The sequence below is a fragment of the Zeus faber genome (assembly GCF_960531495.2).
Source record: "Zeus faber genome assembly, chromosome: 12".
NCBI lineage: Eukaryota > Metazoa > Chordata > Actinopteri > Zeiformes > Zeidae > Zeus > Zeus faber.
In genome coordinates, this window is record NC_137196.1 from 7838634 (window position 1) to 7854563 (window position 15930).

Consider the following 15930-nt stretch of genomic DNA (forward strand, 5'->3'; position numbering starts at 1 on the left):
GAGAGAATTATTAAAATGCTCAGAGCTCACATCCCGACAGAGGGGAGTAGATCAGTGGCATCGATGGGAGTCCACGCAATGTGGTGTGGGTAGAGGTGGAGAATCATTGGGATTTATTATTATTTTTTGCTTCATTTAGCACCATCTGGTTAGACATTTGGAAATTTCCGTTTTCCAATGTTAATATGACAGGGGAACAAATTCTTGAAGAACTTTCAAGAGATCTTGTGTGGCATGGTGGCGCAGTGCATTGCACTGCTGCCTCACAGCAAGAAGGTCCTGGGTTTGATTCCCGCCTGGGGTGCTGTTGGCACCGTGCTCCGGCGGGTTATCTCCCAAATAGGAGCCTTTCTGTGTGGAGTTTGCATGTTCTCCCCGTGCTCACATGGGGTTTCCTCCACCTCACGTCAGTAAGGACCCCCCTCAAAAGCACCCATCGTCTGACCAGTGATGGACACTTATCACCTGGCCCGCTGCTCCTGGCTGTGGCCCCGGTGGAAGGACAGGCCAGGATGGGTTAAATGCAGAGGAACCATTTCACCGGCCACCATCCAAAGGATGTGTTGTGTGACAAATAAAGACTGTTTCTACTTTCTGCACTAGATCCCAGTAGCACCAGCTTTCCTCACCTTGTACTATACGACATTGCAGCGTGGGCAGGGGAATCAGAATGGTATACGGACATGGCAATTACATTTTCAATCAGGAGAGAAGAGTGAATAAAAGTATCATTTAATAAACATTAATCTGTGTTTGAGAGGAGTCCATTGAATATTATCATTAAAATGTTATGAACATAGATCTTGAAAGGAGCCATCAGTAACAATGGAGCGCTAAAGGAAGCCATAACAAATTGGCAAATGTATCTTCTGACCCACGACACAAAACTGAACCCAGACCTCTCTGCTGAGCTACGGTGTCCTCACATTGAAAGTCTATTAACTGCTTGAATACAATAAAGTTCAATAGGTAATATAAGTTTGTACAGTAAGTAAAGTAAGTATGTTTGTTGCAAGATCAACATCAACAGCAAACACATTGTGGCTAAATTCATAAAGTGTGACATCTGCATCATTTTTGAACTTCATAAAGTTCCTCAACTCCCTCTACCCTTAAGGTAATTGGCTTGTTTACCTTAGAATGAAGCTTTTTAGGCAGAAGGATCTTGCATATCAGTCATCTGGTCACTGACCAATTGCCCATGAGGGGTAATTCAAAGGGTGGGGATCAGGTTGAGCCCTAATGTTTTATGAATAGCCCCCAATCTAAAATAACCCCGCAGAGCCAGCTCTGCCCCCCGATCCCTCCCTCTCTGACGGTACTGACTGTGCCCACAGCGAGCCCGTGATGGGGCGCCCGTGATCAGTGCGCCAACACAGTGTGTTTTTATTTTAGATGTAGATTATTTTATTTTACTCCGTTTCCGTATGGAATGAAACAAGCACTGTGCATGATGGGGACACGTTCTCTATCACTCCGGGACTCCTGCACGCGGGGATTTTTTGTTTGATGTACAGTAAACATCGGAAAAAATATATATACATCCATCATAAAAACATGCTATTTTTTTTACTGGATTTGTTTGGAGAAACGCACAGCGGCTCGGATGGAGCAGATGACCATATAAAGAAATCTGTGTCGAGCTGATGTCAGCTTGCGCTGAGAGTAAAAAAAACCTTTGAAAACCGAGCGGTCGGAAGCCTGAGCATTTTGCTCACAGTAATTACTTTGTCATTAGTTGACCTCATTATTTGACACTTTGGACACATCTAATATAAACATCCGACATTGTAACGTCATATGTAGATGACAGAAAACAAGGAAAAGCATAATAGGGCCCCTTTAATAGAAGCACAGATCACATTGCAACATGGTTACATACCAGAAGAATAAGAAAACAGGCTACGCAATTGGACTTTCTACACATCATGGATTTTTTTCTGATTTATCTTGGGAAAAAATTGCCGTCATCCCTTGTAACTCCTAAAACTTGCGTTACTTCTCATTACCATTTCAGATGGGAACAGGGATTTGCATGCGTACCTCTACAAATAGCCAAGAAATAGACTTAATGAAACTATTTACATATTCTTCTTTTGCAAATGTCCTCATGAATAGTCATTCTTACCACTGCGGCTGCTTGAGACCACCTGATCCTCGCTGAAGTCAATTCTTAAAAGGGCACCTTGCTTATCTATTGTCAAATAGATTTTTGAAGTGAAATAGTGTGGAAACATTCTGTGCTGGGAGATGCTGCACTCCCAATTTGCAAGTGTCACTGCTGGAACTGTGATAGATTGATAGTTATTACAACAGTGAGCAGCTGTGGAATTGGGGGTGGACCCTCAAACCTCAGAAACTGTGACAGATATGGCCAAAAGTGTTATCACAATAAAATATTTCATACCATTTGATTACGATAGTTAAAAAGTTTAAAAATCACAATTTCTGTTAAATGTTTTATTCCTTGATAGACGCGCTAATTTTCACCCCTTTACCGGAACAATGCGATGAGCGTTGAAGTTCCGGACATTGGCGCGTAAAAAGAGAGAATATCGTTGTATCATTCAATGATATCATATCCGATTTAGAATCCAAAATATGAAGTTATTGACTTTTTTTTTCTGCATGCAGGACCCTGAAATGTTTTGAGTGTAGGGATCGCTCCGTGGGGATTGCTTGACCGCTCCATGAACCCCCATGCTCCCTACCAGGCTCCGAGCCAGCACGGCTCCAGTCCCCAGACTGGAGGAAAGCCCTCTGCCCCCTGCTGCCATACTCCAAGCTACAGTCTACTGTTTTTTCCCCAATCCCACCGAAACCATGACAGAACTTTTTTCGGTGCGCTCGTGAACTCGAACGTGACACACCAGAAAAAAACATACTCGTTCACTGGCAATGGGAAGAGCGTCAATCGAGTATTATTAGCGTGTTTATCCACATTTAAAAAACCCGCCTATATGGTGTAAAAACGGTATCAGTAAGAAGTGAACAAGAAGTTACAAGTGCATCTGCTGTAATAAACATTTTACTTTAACAACATTTAGATCAAATCAAAACCAAAATATATATGGCAAGTAGGCCTGAATCTAAATAAATAATAAATGTTGTGGTGTTGATTGTCTCCGTTGGCACCTGTCGTCGAATATTTTATACACTGTATATTTACTGTCTGCGTTGGGTCGAAACTTAAATGTCGATCTGATATGGGTGGATGTCGGATATTTTGGTTTGAGTTTCATCAGTTTAATAACCCTGATCGTGTTATGCAATTTTATAATCTAAATGGATTCACACTGTGAGGGCACACGTACTCCCTCAAACTGAGTCCTCTGTCGGATTCCATTACCAGGGGACTTTGTATTCATCGGCAGACATTGTGATCGATAACGTGGAGAATTCCCTACGATCATGACAATAAGATTGTTCCATATTTCTGAGACCTACATCAGAGTGTATAGATGTTTGCGGCATGACAGCAGGGCCTCCTCCTCTCCCTTCCGTGGCCACGGCACTGCTCGTGTTGACATACGCTTTAGGGAGAGAGGGAGAGGGGGAGGTGTGTTGGACAGAGGGTCAAGCTGGGCAGAGAGCAGCGTGACAAGAGGATATAGAGACGGCAGAGCGGGAGAGAAATGGAAGAGTCCTGTCCAGCTGGAGCTGGACAGAGAGTGAGAGAGAGAGAGAGAGAGAGTGAAGGAAGAAAGGAGAGAATGATGAGAGACTGAGATTGAGTGCTTAGCGAGGGCAAGAGAATTGGTCATTAGCAAGGATGCAGCAGAGAGGAAAACGGAAGCTAAAAACAAAACTACCAAGGGGCTGGAGGGGCTCGCTCTCTCTCTCTCTCTGCTATTAATAGCATTGTGTTGATGCACAAATTGTAACCAAATATTACTTTAAAAGAGTACGTTTAGTCTTTTTTCCCAAATCAGGTTACACAAGTCTCCACAGATCTGTTCTTATTTTACCCTCTGGGGAGAGAAGGCAAACCTACGTGCTCAGATTGCTGCCTTTCATCATCATCATCCTCCTTATCATCATCCTTGTCAACATCATCATCGTCAACATCATCGTCATCATCATCGCAATAAATAGATGTGCTCTGTGTGAAAAGAATACACTATTTACCTGAACTGGACATGAACTTGTGTTCTATTCAGGATGCAATGTTATCTAGAAGTGCGATGCAGAAGACTCCCTTATGGCTTCATTCTGATGTGTATGTCGCTGTTTTGTTGCTGGGGCCGTTGCAGCACTTCAGACAGAGAGGAGTTGAGGTGGTGTTGGTGGTGGTGGTGGTGGTGGTGGGGAGTGGTGGTGAGGGTGGGGGGGTTTATTTTGTTTCCAGGTGCAGAAAGAAGGCAGCTTATCTCCATGCCTATTATTGTTGGAGGCAATCAGTTAAGGTACGGCGGAGATGCCATTGTCAGAACACGAAAAAGCATCTTGTATATCATCAAACACAGAGATGGAGACAGAGGACAGTGCGTCTGGGAGAGGACAAAGAGCGCGGGGCAGGGCGGAGGGATCCATCTCAGTAGTGGTGGAGGTGGGATCTGTCGCTTCCGTTGGGTGCCCACATCAGTGCACATGCCTTTTTTATAGCAATTGGTCCTGCTGGAAAGCCATCATTAAAACAAGATTGTTGTGACTGAAAACCGCCCTCGCCAGACCAACAATATACTTTTAGGCTCTTTCCTGAGTGGCAATTTTATGCAAGGCTGAAGAGGAATGGGAGATAAAGGGAAACATAGGGTTGGTTGTGTGAGGTGAACTGCCTGGTGATTATAGACATATCTTGCCAGAAACGGCGAGACATTGGCTTCAGCTGTTCCCTGGCATCATATTTAGGACATCTTCTGGGTGAGGGATGGTTTGTAAACCACCCATTTCCAGATGTACAGGGCCTGTTTTGGGATTTCCCTAATGCATTACTGGTACTGAGCTTCTTTACCAACGCAGGAGCCTTACACTTAGTTCCTGGTACTTAGGAGCTTAGTCCTTTTTCAACATGAGGAACTTGGTTCTAAAATTGGTTCTGGATGGTTCCTGATCCCAGGAACCATCCAAGTGGTACTTTCCAAAGTGGTACTTTTCGGGCAAAACAGGTAGTACTAAGTAGTACTTTGTAGTACAGTACAATGTGGATTGAACACTATCTCACAAGCACTCACTGCTAGCTCATAGTACTTGCTTCCCCTCGCAAGTAATCCTTGAAAAGGCGGAACCTGAAACCCTGTAGCACCAGCTCCACCAGCTGTTATAGCCCTGTCTGGATTTTGCGTAGCACCGACAGCCTCCCTTAGGATTTCCTTACAATCGTACATTTTCACACTTTTGTGGGAGTCTCTGCCCACAGGTAAGGGTTTAGGCGAGAGTTTTTATTAAAGCAGAACAGGAATGGCTCGCTGGCCACAAGTATAAATAATAATTAATAATGATAATGATAATGATGAGGATGATTTTGGGCGCAAGAGGAATGGCGTTCCGCTCTGGCACCGATCCCCTCTGCAAGACAGATAAACATTAAGAAATTACCCGGCTGCTTGCCGGCCACGGGAAAGGGAACCACCCCTTGGTTGTGGCGCGCCTTGGTCCGCCACATTTTAAAATCCTAACAGACAATTATTTTAAGTTTATAATGTATTTAAGAGTGATAATTTGTTAAACAGACAGGTGTAGAGCAGTGGTGTGAATATGTTATGGAGAAGGAGCAATTTCTGCTTTGCTGCACATCCCTGTTTACCATTTCTCAAAAAACATTTATAAATAAAAACAGTGTGTTTTTATTTTAGATGTATTTATTTTTCTCTGTTTCCTAATTGAACAAAGCAAAAAAATCCCTGTGCATCCTGTGTCAGCTCCGCAGAGCCGTTGAAACCATGAGATGGTAATCTGCAGGAGAAATAAAAAAAAAGAAAAAAGATAAGATACAATAATCATTCACTTATCGTGATCAATTTGACCTGGACAGACATGATCACTATAAGAGTCTGATGCGACCAGTTCCTGCCGAAATGATGTATCGAACCAATCACACATTTTGTGTCTTGTCCTGATTTGCATAATCCCCACAGTTCCTAGCTGCGAGGGGAAAGCATCGCAGCTAGATACAGCTGTGCGTTCTGGATGTGCCAGGGCTGAACAGGCTTAGCAAAACAATGGCTGGCTGCATCGTGTTTTGCCTCTGAAGACATAATTAGCACAAATGAGACCAACTCAGCTGTAGGAATAGTTTTCAGATGTGCAACAAGGCGTCAGCTAGAGCGGCATTCTGCATAGAGGTCCACCCAAAACATTTGTATTTATTCAAAAGTTTATTACAAAAGTATGCATCAACCACATATCCAAAATTGCTGATGTGCAGCCCTAACGTGGATTCCTGGGTTGAATTAACAAAGTAATATTTCATCAACTTACAGTATTCATCTATTGATTTTTTTATCTACCTCTTTTCAGCCAAATTGAAATGCCAGTGAAAAACATCCGTGTGTGTCAAGAAAAGATTTCCGTCCCCACATCAAATAAAACCTCACTTATGTATCACTCCAGCAGGAAATGAAATATCACGTCCAGGATTTCCACGTCCATTTTACTTCATGCTTGGGAAGTAGTTTTATGAACTTTATAGGAGTGGTTTGCTGTACCTGGCGGAGGGGGGTGGACTACTTGCTACTTGGAGTCAACTGTGTGTGTACAGTACTGTATATGCAGGCTCTAGTCAAACTGGCCTGTCATTTGTCAAAACATATATTTGGAAGGAGAGAAATCTATCAATTAATTTATAAGTTTGTTGTAAGCTATTAATCGATTTTTACCCACTGCATGTGTTTCTTCATTTAATAATCGAACCAAAATACATATTCAAAAAGTACTCAGACAACACTTTATTACAGAAACAGCTCAATAAATATACTGTATACTGTACATTGTGAACATCTCTGGTTAATAATAATAATAATAATGATGATGATGATAATAATAATAATAATAATAATAATAACAATAATAACAATAATAATAATAATAATAATGATAATAATATATATATATTTTTTATACATATATATTTTCCATAATTTGAACCTTAACCCATAACCTTTGTTTGTATTGGACCTTTCATATAGACATGTAACTCAAAGTGGTTTACATTGTAAGAAGGCCATCAGATAGTGACAATAAAAGCAAAGTGAAAATGCATTTACAAAGTACAATAATAAAATTATTAAAATAATACAATTATTTAAAAACAGGGTAAGCATTCCTCAGCAAATTATTTTCTAATTTCAATGTCTTGGGAGTCTTTTACTTTTCTTACCTGCATTGTCTTTCTTCCTAATTACTGTTTGTTTCTCTGAAACCACCGTAAAACCGTATGTCCCAAATTAATTTGGGATTATATCTGCGCCTCCCTCCCCGGCACCTTGGACCCGTTGCAGTTCGCGTACCGGCAAAACAGATCCATGGATGACACGGTCTATTAGAAATTTTTCCTAGGACATATTGTGTGTTATCACTGGGTGCGTTGCATTACATTTCACTGCATATATGTATGAAAGTATGTATATGTAAGTGACGAATAAAAATCTTGAATCTTGAATCTTGAATCTTGAATTGATACACATGTTCACTGAGAATTTGAAATAATTAATTTAATAATTACAGTACGCAACGCCTACTATTTGGCCCACTTAGTTGTTTTTAACGATGATATTATTTGAGTTTTTTTTCTATGCTTTTCCTGTCAAAAATGAAATGAAATGAATGTTCTTATTTAAGCTGCCCATCCAGCAGAGGATAAACGCCCTGTGTTACAAACAGTGAAATGTAAGACTACTCTTGCATGTTCAGTTCACCCAAAAATGGGCCAGTGGTGTTTGAAAAATGTCACTTAACTTCTACAGTACGGCTTGACTATAGGGTTAGACAACTACATAATAAGTCACTGTTAATGCGAAGATTATCTCTTCAGTGGGTGTTTTTAACGGAACATTCATGCGCGCGGGAACGTTACTTTCAGGGGTGCTGTAATAATACTCTACATGCCTGTGCAGGGTAGCATAAATGCACGCTCTTACATATGAACTCCTAAAGCTGAAAACCTGTCCATCCCAAGTTACCAACAATGCAGAATCATTGTCCAACCGCTCGTAATTCATAATTTATTCGTCCAGTCATAGATCCAGCATCAAACAATCCATGTCAGTACAAAGAATTCATCCACATTGGCGGTCAAAATGCTGGTGCCGACACCAACAATAAACACAACAATTCAAATTTGACCCTAAGACCAGTGGTGGTCTGGTGTTGAGGTCTTCCCGGGTCGACCAGCACCCGACCACCAGAACCTGACCGGGGACAGGCACCTGGTTTGGATCCACGTTTTATTATCACTTTGGGCATGCACCTCGGGCATGCGTTCCATAGTGTGGGAGCATAGTTTCTGAACCCACCGTTGCCGCCCCTCCTTTCGAGCTGACGGAGAAGAACAATCAGTGCCACCGCCTTCTTCCTGTTAATTGCCAGTGGTAAAAAATGCTATGTTTTTATAGATTACTCATTCCAGCAATAAAATATGTTGTATTCAAGCAAGAAGCTGGCACGTTCAATATAAACAACGCTACACTCACAAATTAATCCAACTAGGTTAATAAACAAACCAAACAGACTCCAAATGCGAAAAATGAAAAACCAAAGCAAATAGTCACTTACCCACTGAAAGCTGAGTAATGTCACAATATGTAGTTTTAATGATAATAAAAAAGTCACCAGAGTACGAATCCTTTGGCTGCGTGTGTCACAGAAGTGAGTCACTGTGAATTGGACGAATGAACACGCGACAATAAAGGCCCCTTGGTGTGAATTCAGGGTCACAGTACAGGTGAGCATGTACAGGTGAGCATGTACATGTGAGCATGTACAGGTGAGCATGTACAGGTGAGCATGTACAGGTAAGCATGTACAGGTAAGCATGTACAGGTGAGCATGTACATGTGACCATGTATAGGTAAGCATGTACAGGTAAGCATGTACAGGTGAGCATGTACAGGTGAGCATGTACATGTGACCATGTATAGGTAAGCATGTACATGTGAGCATGTACAGGTAAGCATGTACATGTGAGCATGTACAGGTTAGCATGTACATGTGAGCATGTACAGTATCGCAAAAATATGTCAGGTAACGTTTGTCACGTGTCCTGTGAACATGTGAACATAATGATTTTTCCCTACATGCTCGGGCCAAGTGGGCATGTACATGTGAGCATGTACAGGTAAGTATGAACATGTGAGCATGTACAGGTAAGCATGTACAGGTAAGCATGTACAAGTGAGCATGTACAGGTGAGCATGTACAGGTGAGCATGTACATGTGAGCATGTACAGGTGAGCATGTACAGTTAAGCATGTACATGTGAGCATGTACAGGTGAGCATGTACATGTGAGCATGTACAGGTGAGCATGTACAGTTAAGCATGTACATGTGAGCATGTACAGTATCGCAAAAATATGTCAGGTAACGTTTGTCACGTGTCCTGTGAACATAATGGTTTTTCCCTACGTGGTCGGGCCAAGTGAGGAAGCACTCTCTCTCAAATAACGCTGAGCTGAAGTCTGAGCTGAGCCGTTTTGACAGATGTCATCGCATATCGTTTACGCGGCGGGGCAAGGCGTCACAAAGCGCTTCTACACCCCTCCCCCACACGGGTGCAAAGCGTCAAACAGGGAGCAGGGGGTACGGCAGTGTTTGAAGGGTCTCGTGTAGCACAGCCTCTGGCAGCAGGCAAGTGCGGCACGACAAAAAGCTCCAGCTCACTGAGGCTTTGGGGCAGGTTATTAATCCCCCTTGCAGCGCTCATGCCAGGCACTGTACACATCGGAAAGAGGGAGAAAAAGAAAGAAAGGTGAGGGTGGTTTGGACTTCACTCTACGTTCTTTTTGTCTCCGTTTTGTTTTCATCAAAACCAAGAAACAACACTTTGATTATTTTTTTTTCTTACCAGGCTGTCAGGAAAGAAAGACTTTGTAAAAAGAAAATGTAAAGGGCCAAGCGATGCCCAGTGGGAGCTGGCGACACCTTTTGTTTGATGTCTTTAAGTAACTGGTGCACCACCATGTTTCTCTCTCTCTCTCTCTCTCTCTCTCTCTCTCTCTCTCTCTCTCTCTCTCTCTCTCTCTCTCTCTCTCTCTATCCCCCTCTCTCTCTTGCTCTCTCTCTCTCTCCCTCTCTGTCTCTCTCTCTCTCCTTCTATGTCTCTCTCTCTCTCCCTCTCTGTCTCTCTCTCCCTCTCTGTCTCTCTCTCGCTCTCCTTTAACAAAACAAGCAAATTGTATTTTCTCAGTCCCGCGGCACTGAATGTTATTTTGCACTCCCTCCACACACTGCGTCTTATCTCCCGCTCAAATTGGGCCCCGGGCTGCCGCGCAAATTTCCTGCCCGAGTCACCCTGTTGTAATTGTCCCGGCAACACCAAGAGGGAGCGCGTCGACGACCTTGAATGTGTCTGTCAGTCCATGTCCACTTTGAGACATCTGCTTTGAAATTGGGATTCATCAGGTCGGCATATCCCTCCCCTCCGCATTTATTCTGCCAAGATAGAATATCTGGCAAGATATTCTGCTGGAGGAGGTTCAACCGGGAAGGGTGTGTGTGTGTGTGTGTGTGTGTGTGTGTGTGTGTGTGTGTGTGTGTGTGTGTGTGTGTGTGTGTGTGTGTGTGTGTGTGTGTGCGTGCGTGTGTGTGTGTGTGTGTGTGTGACAGCCTATGTGCGCAAGCTCAGCACCTGGCTGCTGAAGTGGCAAATGGATAATGAATAATGCAGGCTAACAGTGATGTGTTGACAGCTCTGACAGCTGAGAGTGTGTATCGGTGATAATGAGGCCCCTCCCCCACGGCTCTCTCGTGTGCTTCTCAATTCCCTTATTACAACAAATTGCCTTTTCCTTGCAGTTTCTCCGCCCCACATCCCCCGTTACTTGGTGCGTGTACGAGCGGGCATGGCCACCCAAACTAGAAGGCAAACAGAACCGCACAGCGTAGGTAGGCCCCCCCTTCTGTCTGCTTTAATAAGCTCTGCGCCATGGCTGTTGCTTTAGTTGGGTTTGCTAATGTGCTCATTACACCTTGTTATGGCTTCTTCCGTTTCTACTAGTTCGATTTTCGAATGTGAAGACACAAGATGGGGCTCGAGGGAAGTGATTAGAAAAGGGTGTGACGGATCACGTTTGTATGTGACACTGGGTTACACAAAGTCAAACTGCTTTACTACCGCAGGAACCACTGCAGGTCCCCCCAAAAAGGACCCCACAAGCGAGGTGTAGTACTGAGCAAATGCAAGCATCCTGAGAATTGCCAAGCAGACCATTTTTAAGGTAAACAGCTGACCGACTGACTCATTGCTGGCTTGTGGTACTTTTGTCCCCAATACGGTGACCGATGGATCGATGGAAGTTCAAGCACTTTCGTTGAGTGCCAAAATGAGCAAACCCTGCATTCGCACGTTTCGGGTCACCTCCACCCGGTTCCCAGATGCCGATCCTCGATGCGACGGGAAAGCAACCCAGCACTCTTTTTGGGATCGCTATGGTTCCTCATTTAGTTCCCAGACCTTGGGGGAAAAGAGACCAATGGGCTTTTCCACGTATGTATGCATGTGTGTTTGTGTGTAAACATGTTTGTATCTGTGACCTTTGTGAAGCAAGACATCATCATTGTCTTTATTATCCTTATATCAAGGTCCCAGTCAAAGGAACATTTTATTTTTTATAAATGAATAAAGTTAATAAGTGTTATCTTATCTTGTTTAATTTAGTAGGAGTTGTTAATAGACCACTGCAACACATTTGGAAATAGTTTAGATAAGTGCAGAATGTTTTTCATCACCTTCTCTGTCACTGATGTTTCGCTGTCTAGATTCTACAGCAAAATACTAAATCTGCCATTTTCTTTTGCCCGTGTGTTTATTCTGTATTTTTTTTTTTTTTCAGTTTGAAGACGTGACACAACGACATTATCATGCTTTGATTCCCAGTTTTGCTTTGAAGGAGCCGCTTGCTGTGTAAATACTTGCAAATGAAGTGTAAATATTTCACACATTTTTACAGACAGCCAATACATCCCCTCTCTAAGGAGAATGATTTCATTTTGCGGCAAATGGTTTTACAATCTGCAATACTGTCAATAAAAAATTGAACTCAAGTGAGAAGTTGCAGCAGAGCGGCAGGTTTCTCAGGCGTAAATCGTTCAACGAGGTTGTTCTATCAACAGGTATAAATGATGGGAAGCCACATTTTATTAAACAATAATGAATAGGGAGGCTCTCCTTTAAGCTGTGTTGTATCCTTCTCAACTGTTCTTTCCTTGTGGTTCCAGGATCCAGTCCGGTTCGTACCTCAGCACGGGCTGGTTCACGCTCATCCTGGCCATGGACATGTGCAAAGAGATCCACATCTACGGCATGATAAACGACACCTATTGCAAGTAAGAGACCCGCCCCCCACTGACAAATAACAATCTCTCTATATCTCTATATCAATATCTCTCTCTCTCTCTCTCTCTCTCTCTCTCTCCATGCTGTGAAATAGCATTATATGCGTCCTGGCATGGACCGCACAGCAAGCATTTGGTGCGACTCTCCAGCCATTCATTCATTCATTCATTCATTCATTCATTCATTTATTCTTCACTCCAATTCCTTCAAAGTTGTATTTGTGCATTGGCTGGGCGTCCGCAGGGCGAGCAACTTTTAATGTCTGTCTGGGATTTCGTAGCGGTCGGAGGATAATATGCCGTCGCTCCTGGAGGCGCGGCTGCTTCCTGCTTCCCTATCAAGATACCTCAGTTTGAATCTACTCAAGCTCTCAGCTCTCTCACTCTCTCTCTCTCTCTCTCTCCGTCTCCACCCGACTACCACGAATCAAGCCCTATCTCTCTTGCGCTTTCTGTACTCCCGAGTTTGACACTTTTACCCTAATGTAAAAGAAGCAAAATGGATTAAGGATTAAGCCGGGGTGTTGACGGCGTGTCGTCCTCCTGCCTTCTCTCTCTCCCTCTCTCTCTCTCCTTCTCTCCCTCGCTTATTTTCCACTCTCTTCAGTGAGAAAGAAAAAAGGGATATTGTCTTCTCAACGGGCTCCTCGGAGAAATGAAATGTAGTGCCTGGTTTCAGCGCAGTGTCGTCGTTTACAGCGGAGGCTTCCTGAAGCAGAGACCGACCCCAGCAGGTGTGCACCGGTGGAAATTCAACAGTTGTCGCAGGGAGCGGCTGTGAAATTGAAATAATTTGTTAACGCTGGTCGCCAGGGCTGTGCAACACCGTGGGGGGCGGGGGTATATGTGCTCTGCCTCCCGCAGCCTCCCGTGTGGTCAACCTAGCCGCTGATGGTTTCCTTTTGCTTCTGGTGACTCACCCGACTTACACCTTTACACGCGGCGACTCTTGAATTTTGCTGAGATTGATGAACCTCCAATAGCGAGTATACAGCTTCCATAGCGAATGCCATCATCTATATGATTCCCTTTCCCACTGAAACGATGACTCATGCATCTGGGTGTCCTAGACAATCCCGGATTTCCGGCATATCTTGGCTAAATGTCTTTGATTTGATTGATAAACACAGACAGAAGCAAGGAATCAACAACGATCGTCCCAGTCCCATGTGAGGCACACAGATAATGTGCAGTAACTGGAATACGATCTCAGTAATCCAGCTAACCGTCTTCCCTCCTTCTCTCTCTCTCTCTCTCTCTCTCTCTGCCCGACAGGACAGAGGGCTACCGGAAGGTGCCCTACCACTATTACGAGACGGGCAGCCGGGACGAATGTGCAGAGTACCTCCTCCACGAGAGCGCCCCCTATGGAGGCCACCGCTTCATCACAGAGAAGGCGGTGTTCGCCAAATGGGCCAAAACGCACGCCATTAAGTTCTTCAACCCTCCCTGGCAGCTCTCGTGACATTGGCTGCACCGTTCGGCCGCGGCCACCATCACCACCCGAGGACCAGCCGATCTCACCAAACGCACTTCCTGCGTAAGTGCGCAAATGTCAACATCCCCAGGAATTTGAAGGCATATCAGCTCACAACGGGTTTTTTTGGTTGAACATTGCTCATCCCATTCTAATTGGTTCATGTCCAGGAAGCGCATGCCCTCGTAGGCCAAGTCTGCAGAATCCACGCAGCTCCTGATTGCACAACCGCCCGTCAATATATTTTCTCGTGTGGCCTAACCAGGAAAGTCGAGAAAGATCTCTCGCCCGCTCAATATCGTGAGTTATTTTTGTTCTCCAAATCGAAAAGCGTCAGAAGATTCATATTCTACATTTCTATACTGTATTGCGACAAAGGCCACCATTTGGCATAATTGAGCGTCTGACGCTCCGTGAGTGTAGCAACCAGCTAAACAAGCAGCAGAGACATTCATGGAAAAACAAACAACCAGCCGCCGGACATCGGCAAGACTTTTGTGTCGGGGGGGACGGGGGGAGGTGCTAGGCTGAGGCCCGGCTTGCTCCTGCTCAGTTCCCCTTCCTCGTCTGTCTCCCGTCAAGTCGTAATTAATGTATAATACGTATCATTCAGGCCTTCATCTTGGACCGGGGGAGCAGCGGAGGCAGATGCTCCGTCACTTTTAATTTACTGTCCTCCTTCGATCAAAGAATTCTCAACAAATAAGGTCATTTGAAAAGCAAAGGAAGCAAATAACAGAATTAATGTTTGTATAATGAGCCGGTTGGACTCCTCCGTTCACACAGGTGTTGTCCGGTTTCTGCTCTGTTGTTATTCTGCGTGTGTGAATTTGCACAATTTTCAAGATGACAGCGTTTTTTTTCTTTTTGCTGTGAAATGCTGTGAAATTGAGATACAGGGGGAAAAAAACAAAACAGACGCATTGTCTCGCTGTCAGGAGTGACCGCTCAGTAATTTGTTTTTTTTCCATATGATGACAGTTCTGTTTTCCTGTGAAAATATTTTGACTCCCATTACGCTGATTCCGCTTTCTGGTTTTAATGAGTGTCACAACATCAAAAAACAGTGGGTTTTTTGGGTTTGGTTTTTTTTGCTTCACTACGGTGAAATGTACAGTAGCGATGTTTTCCCTCACACACTTATCGCGTGCCGATACAGAGCAATGTGCAATTATCAACTCCACCCATATGGATGGAGGTGAGTCATTTGTGACCCCCACCCATCCCCGACGGCGGAGGGGAGAGAGTTCAGTGTGCAGTGAAACCATTTGAAGTTAATTGCATTCTATTATCATTTGTGCCTGCGATACACTCACCAGAAAGAGGACCATTTGCACTCCTTTGTTTTCTTCTCTCTCTCGCTCTCTCTCTCTTTCTTCTCATTCAGTATTGTGCCTCTTTATACATAGAATATCACTGTGTACATACAGTACATACATACTTCACCATTTTGTCCTTTGGATGTTTTCCAGCATGTCTTTAGATTTCAGCCCATTGACTCTCAATCGCAGCCCTTGTGAGGCTACAGAAGGACCCTTCAGGTGCTGAGAACACAGTGGAGAGCAGCAGACATTGTAACCATAGAGGGCTGGAGCCAAGAGACTCCTCTTGCACGGTCTGATGAGCGTGGTATCGGGGATCTCTACTGTCGGCCCAACGCGTCAATCCGACACGCGACACGGCCAATAGGCGACGGGAAAAGTGCCACGCTCCGCAAGAGGCCTCAGGCCCGCTCTGATTAGACTTTTTAAGGCAGCCTGACGCAACAGCTCCTCAAATACTGTAACACTGTACACTGCAGCAGAGCAGCTTACGTTCAGCCCTCGCAGTGATGTACTTCACTGTGTACAAGAAATAATAAAAGAACCATCATGGAGTGAAGACATGTTGGTGAATGACAGAAAAACTGTCAACTGCATGTTTTGGGTTTTTTTTCATTCCGTTTCTGTGGTCTGTTTTTCAG

General features: G+C 44.1%; 1 protein-coding gene across 1 annotated transcript in view; it reads left to right on the forward strand.

Annotated features, from left to right (window-relative positions):
• st6galnac3 (ST6 (alpha-N-acetyl-neuraminyl-2,3-beta-galactosyl-1,3)-N-acetylgalactosaminide alpha-2,6-sialyltransferase 3) overlaps positions 1 to 13955 on the forward strand; it is a gene marked incomplete at both ends in the record, with an annotated part of 55198 nt that extends 41243 nt beyond the window's left edge. Inside the window, 2 exons of the mRNA XM_080011006.1 lie at positions 12374 to 12481; positions 13766 to 13955. Coding sequence (XP_079867132.1) covers positions 12374 to 12481; positions 13766 to 13955 — 298 coding nt within the window. The remainder of the gene's footprint in view (positions 1 to 12373; positions 12482 to 13765) is intronic.
• Positions 13956 to 15930: the final 1975 nt, after the last annotated feature.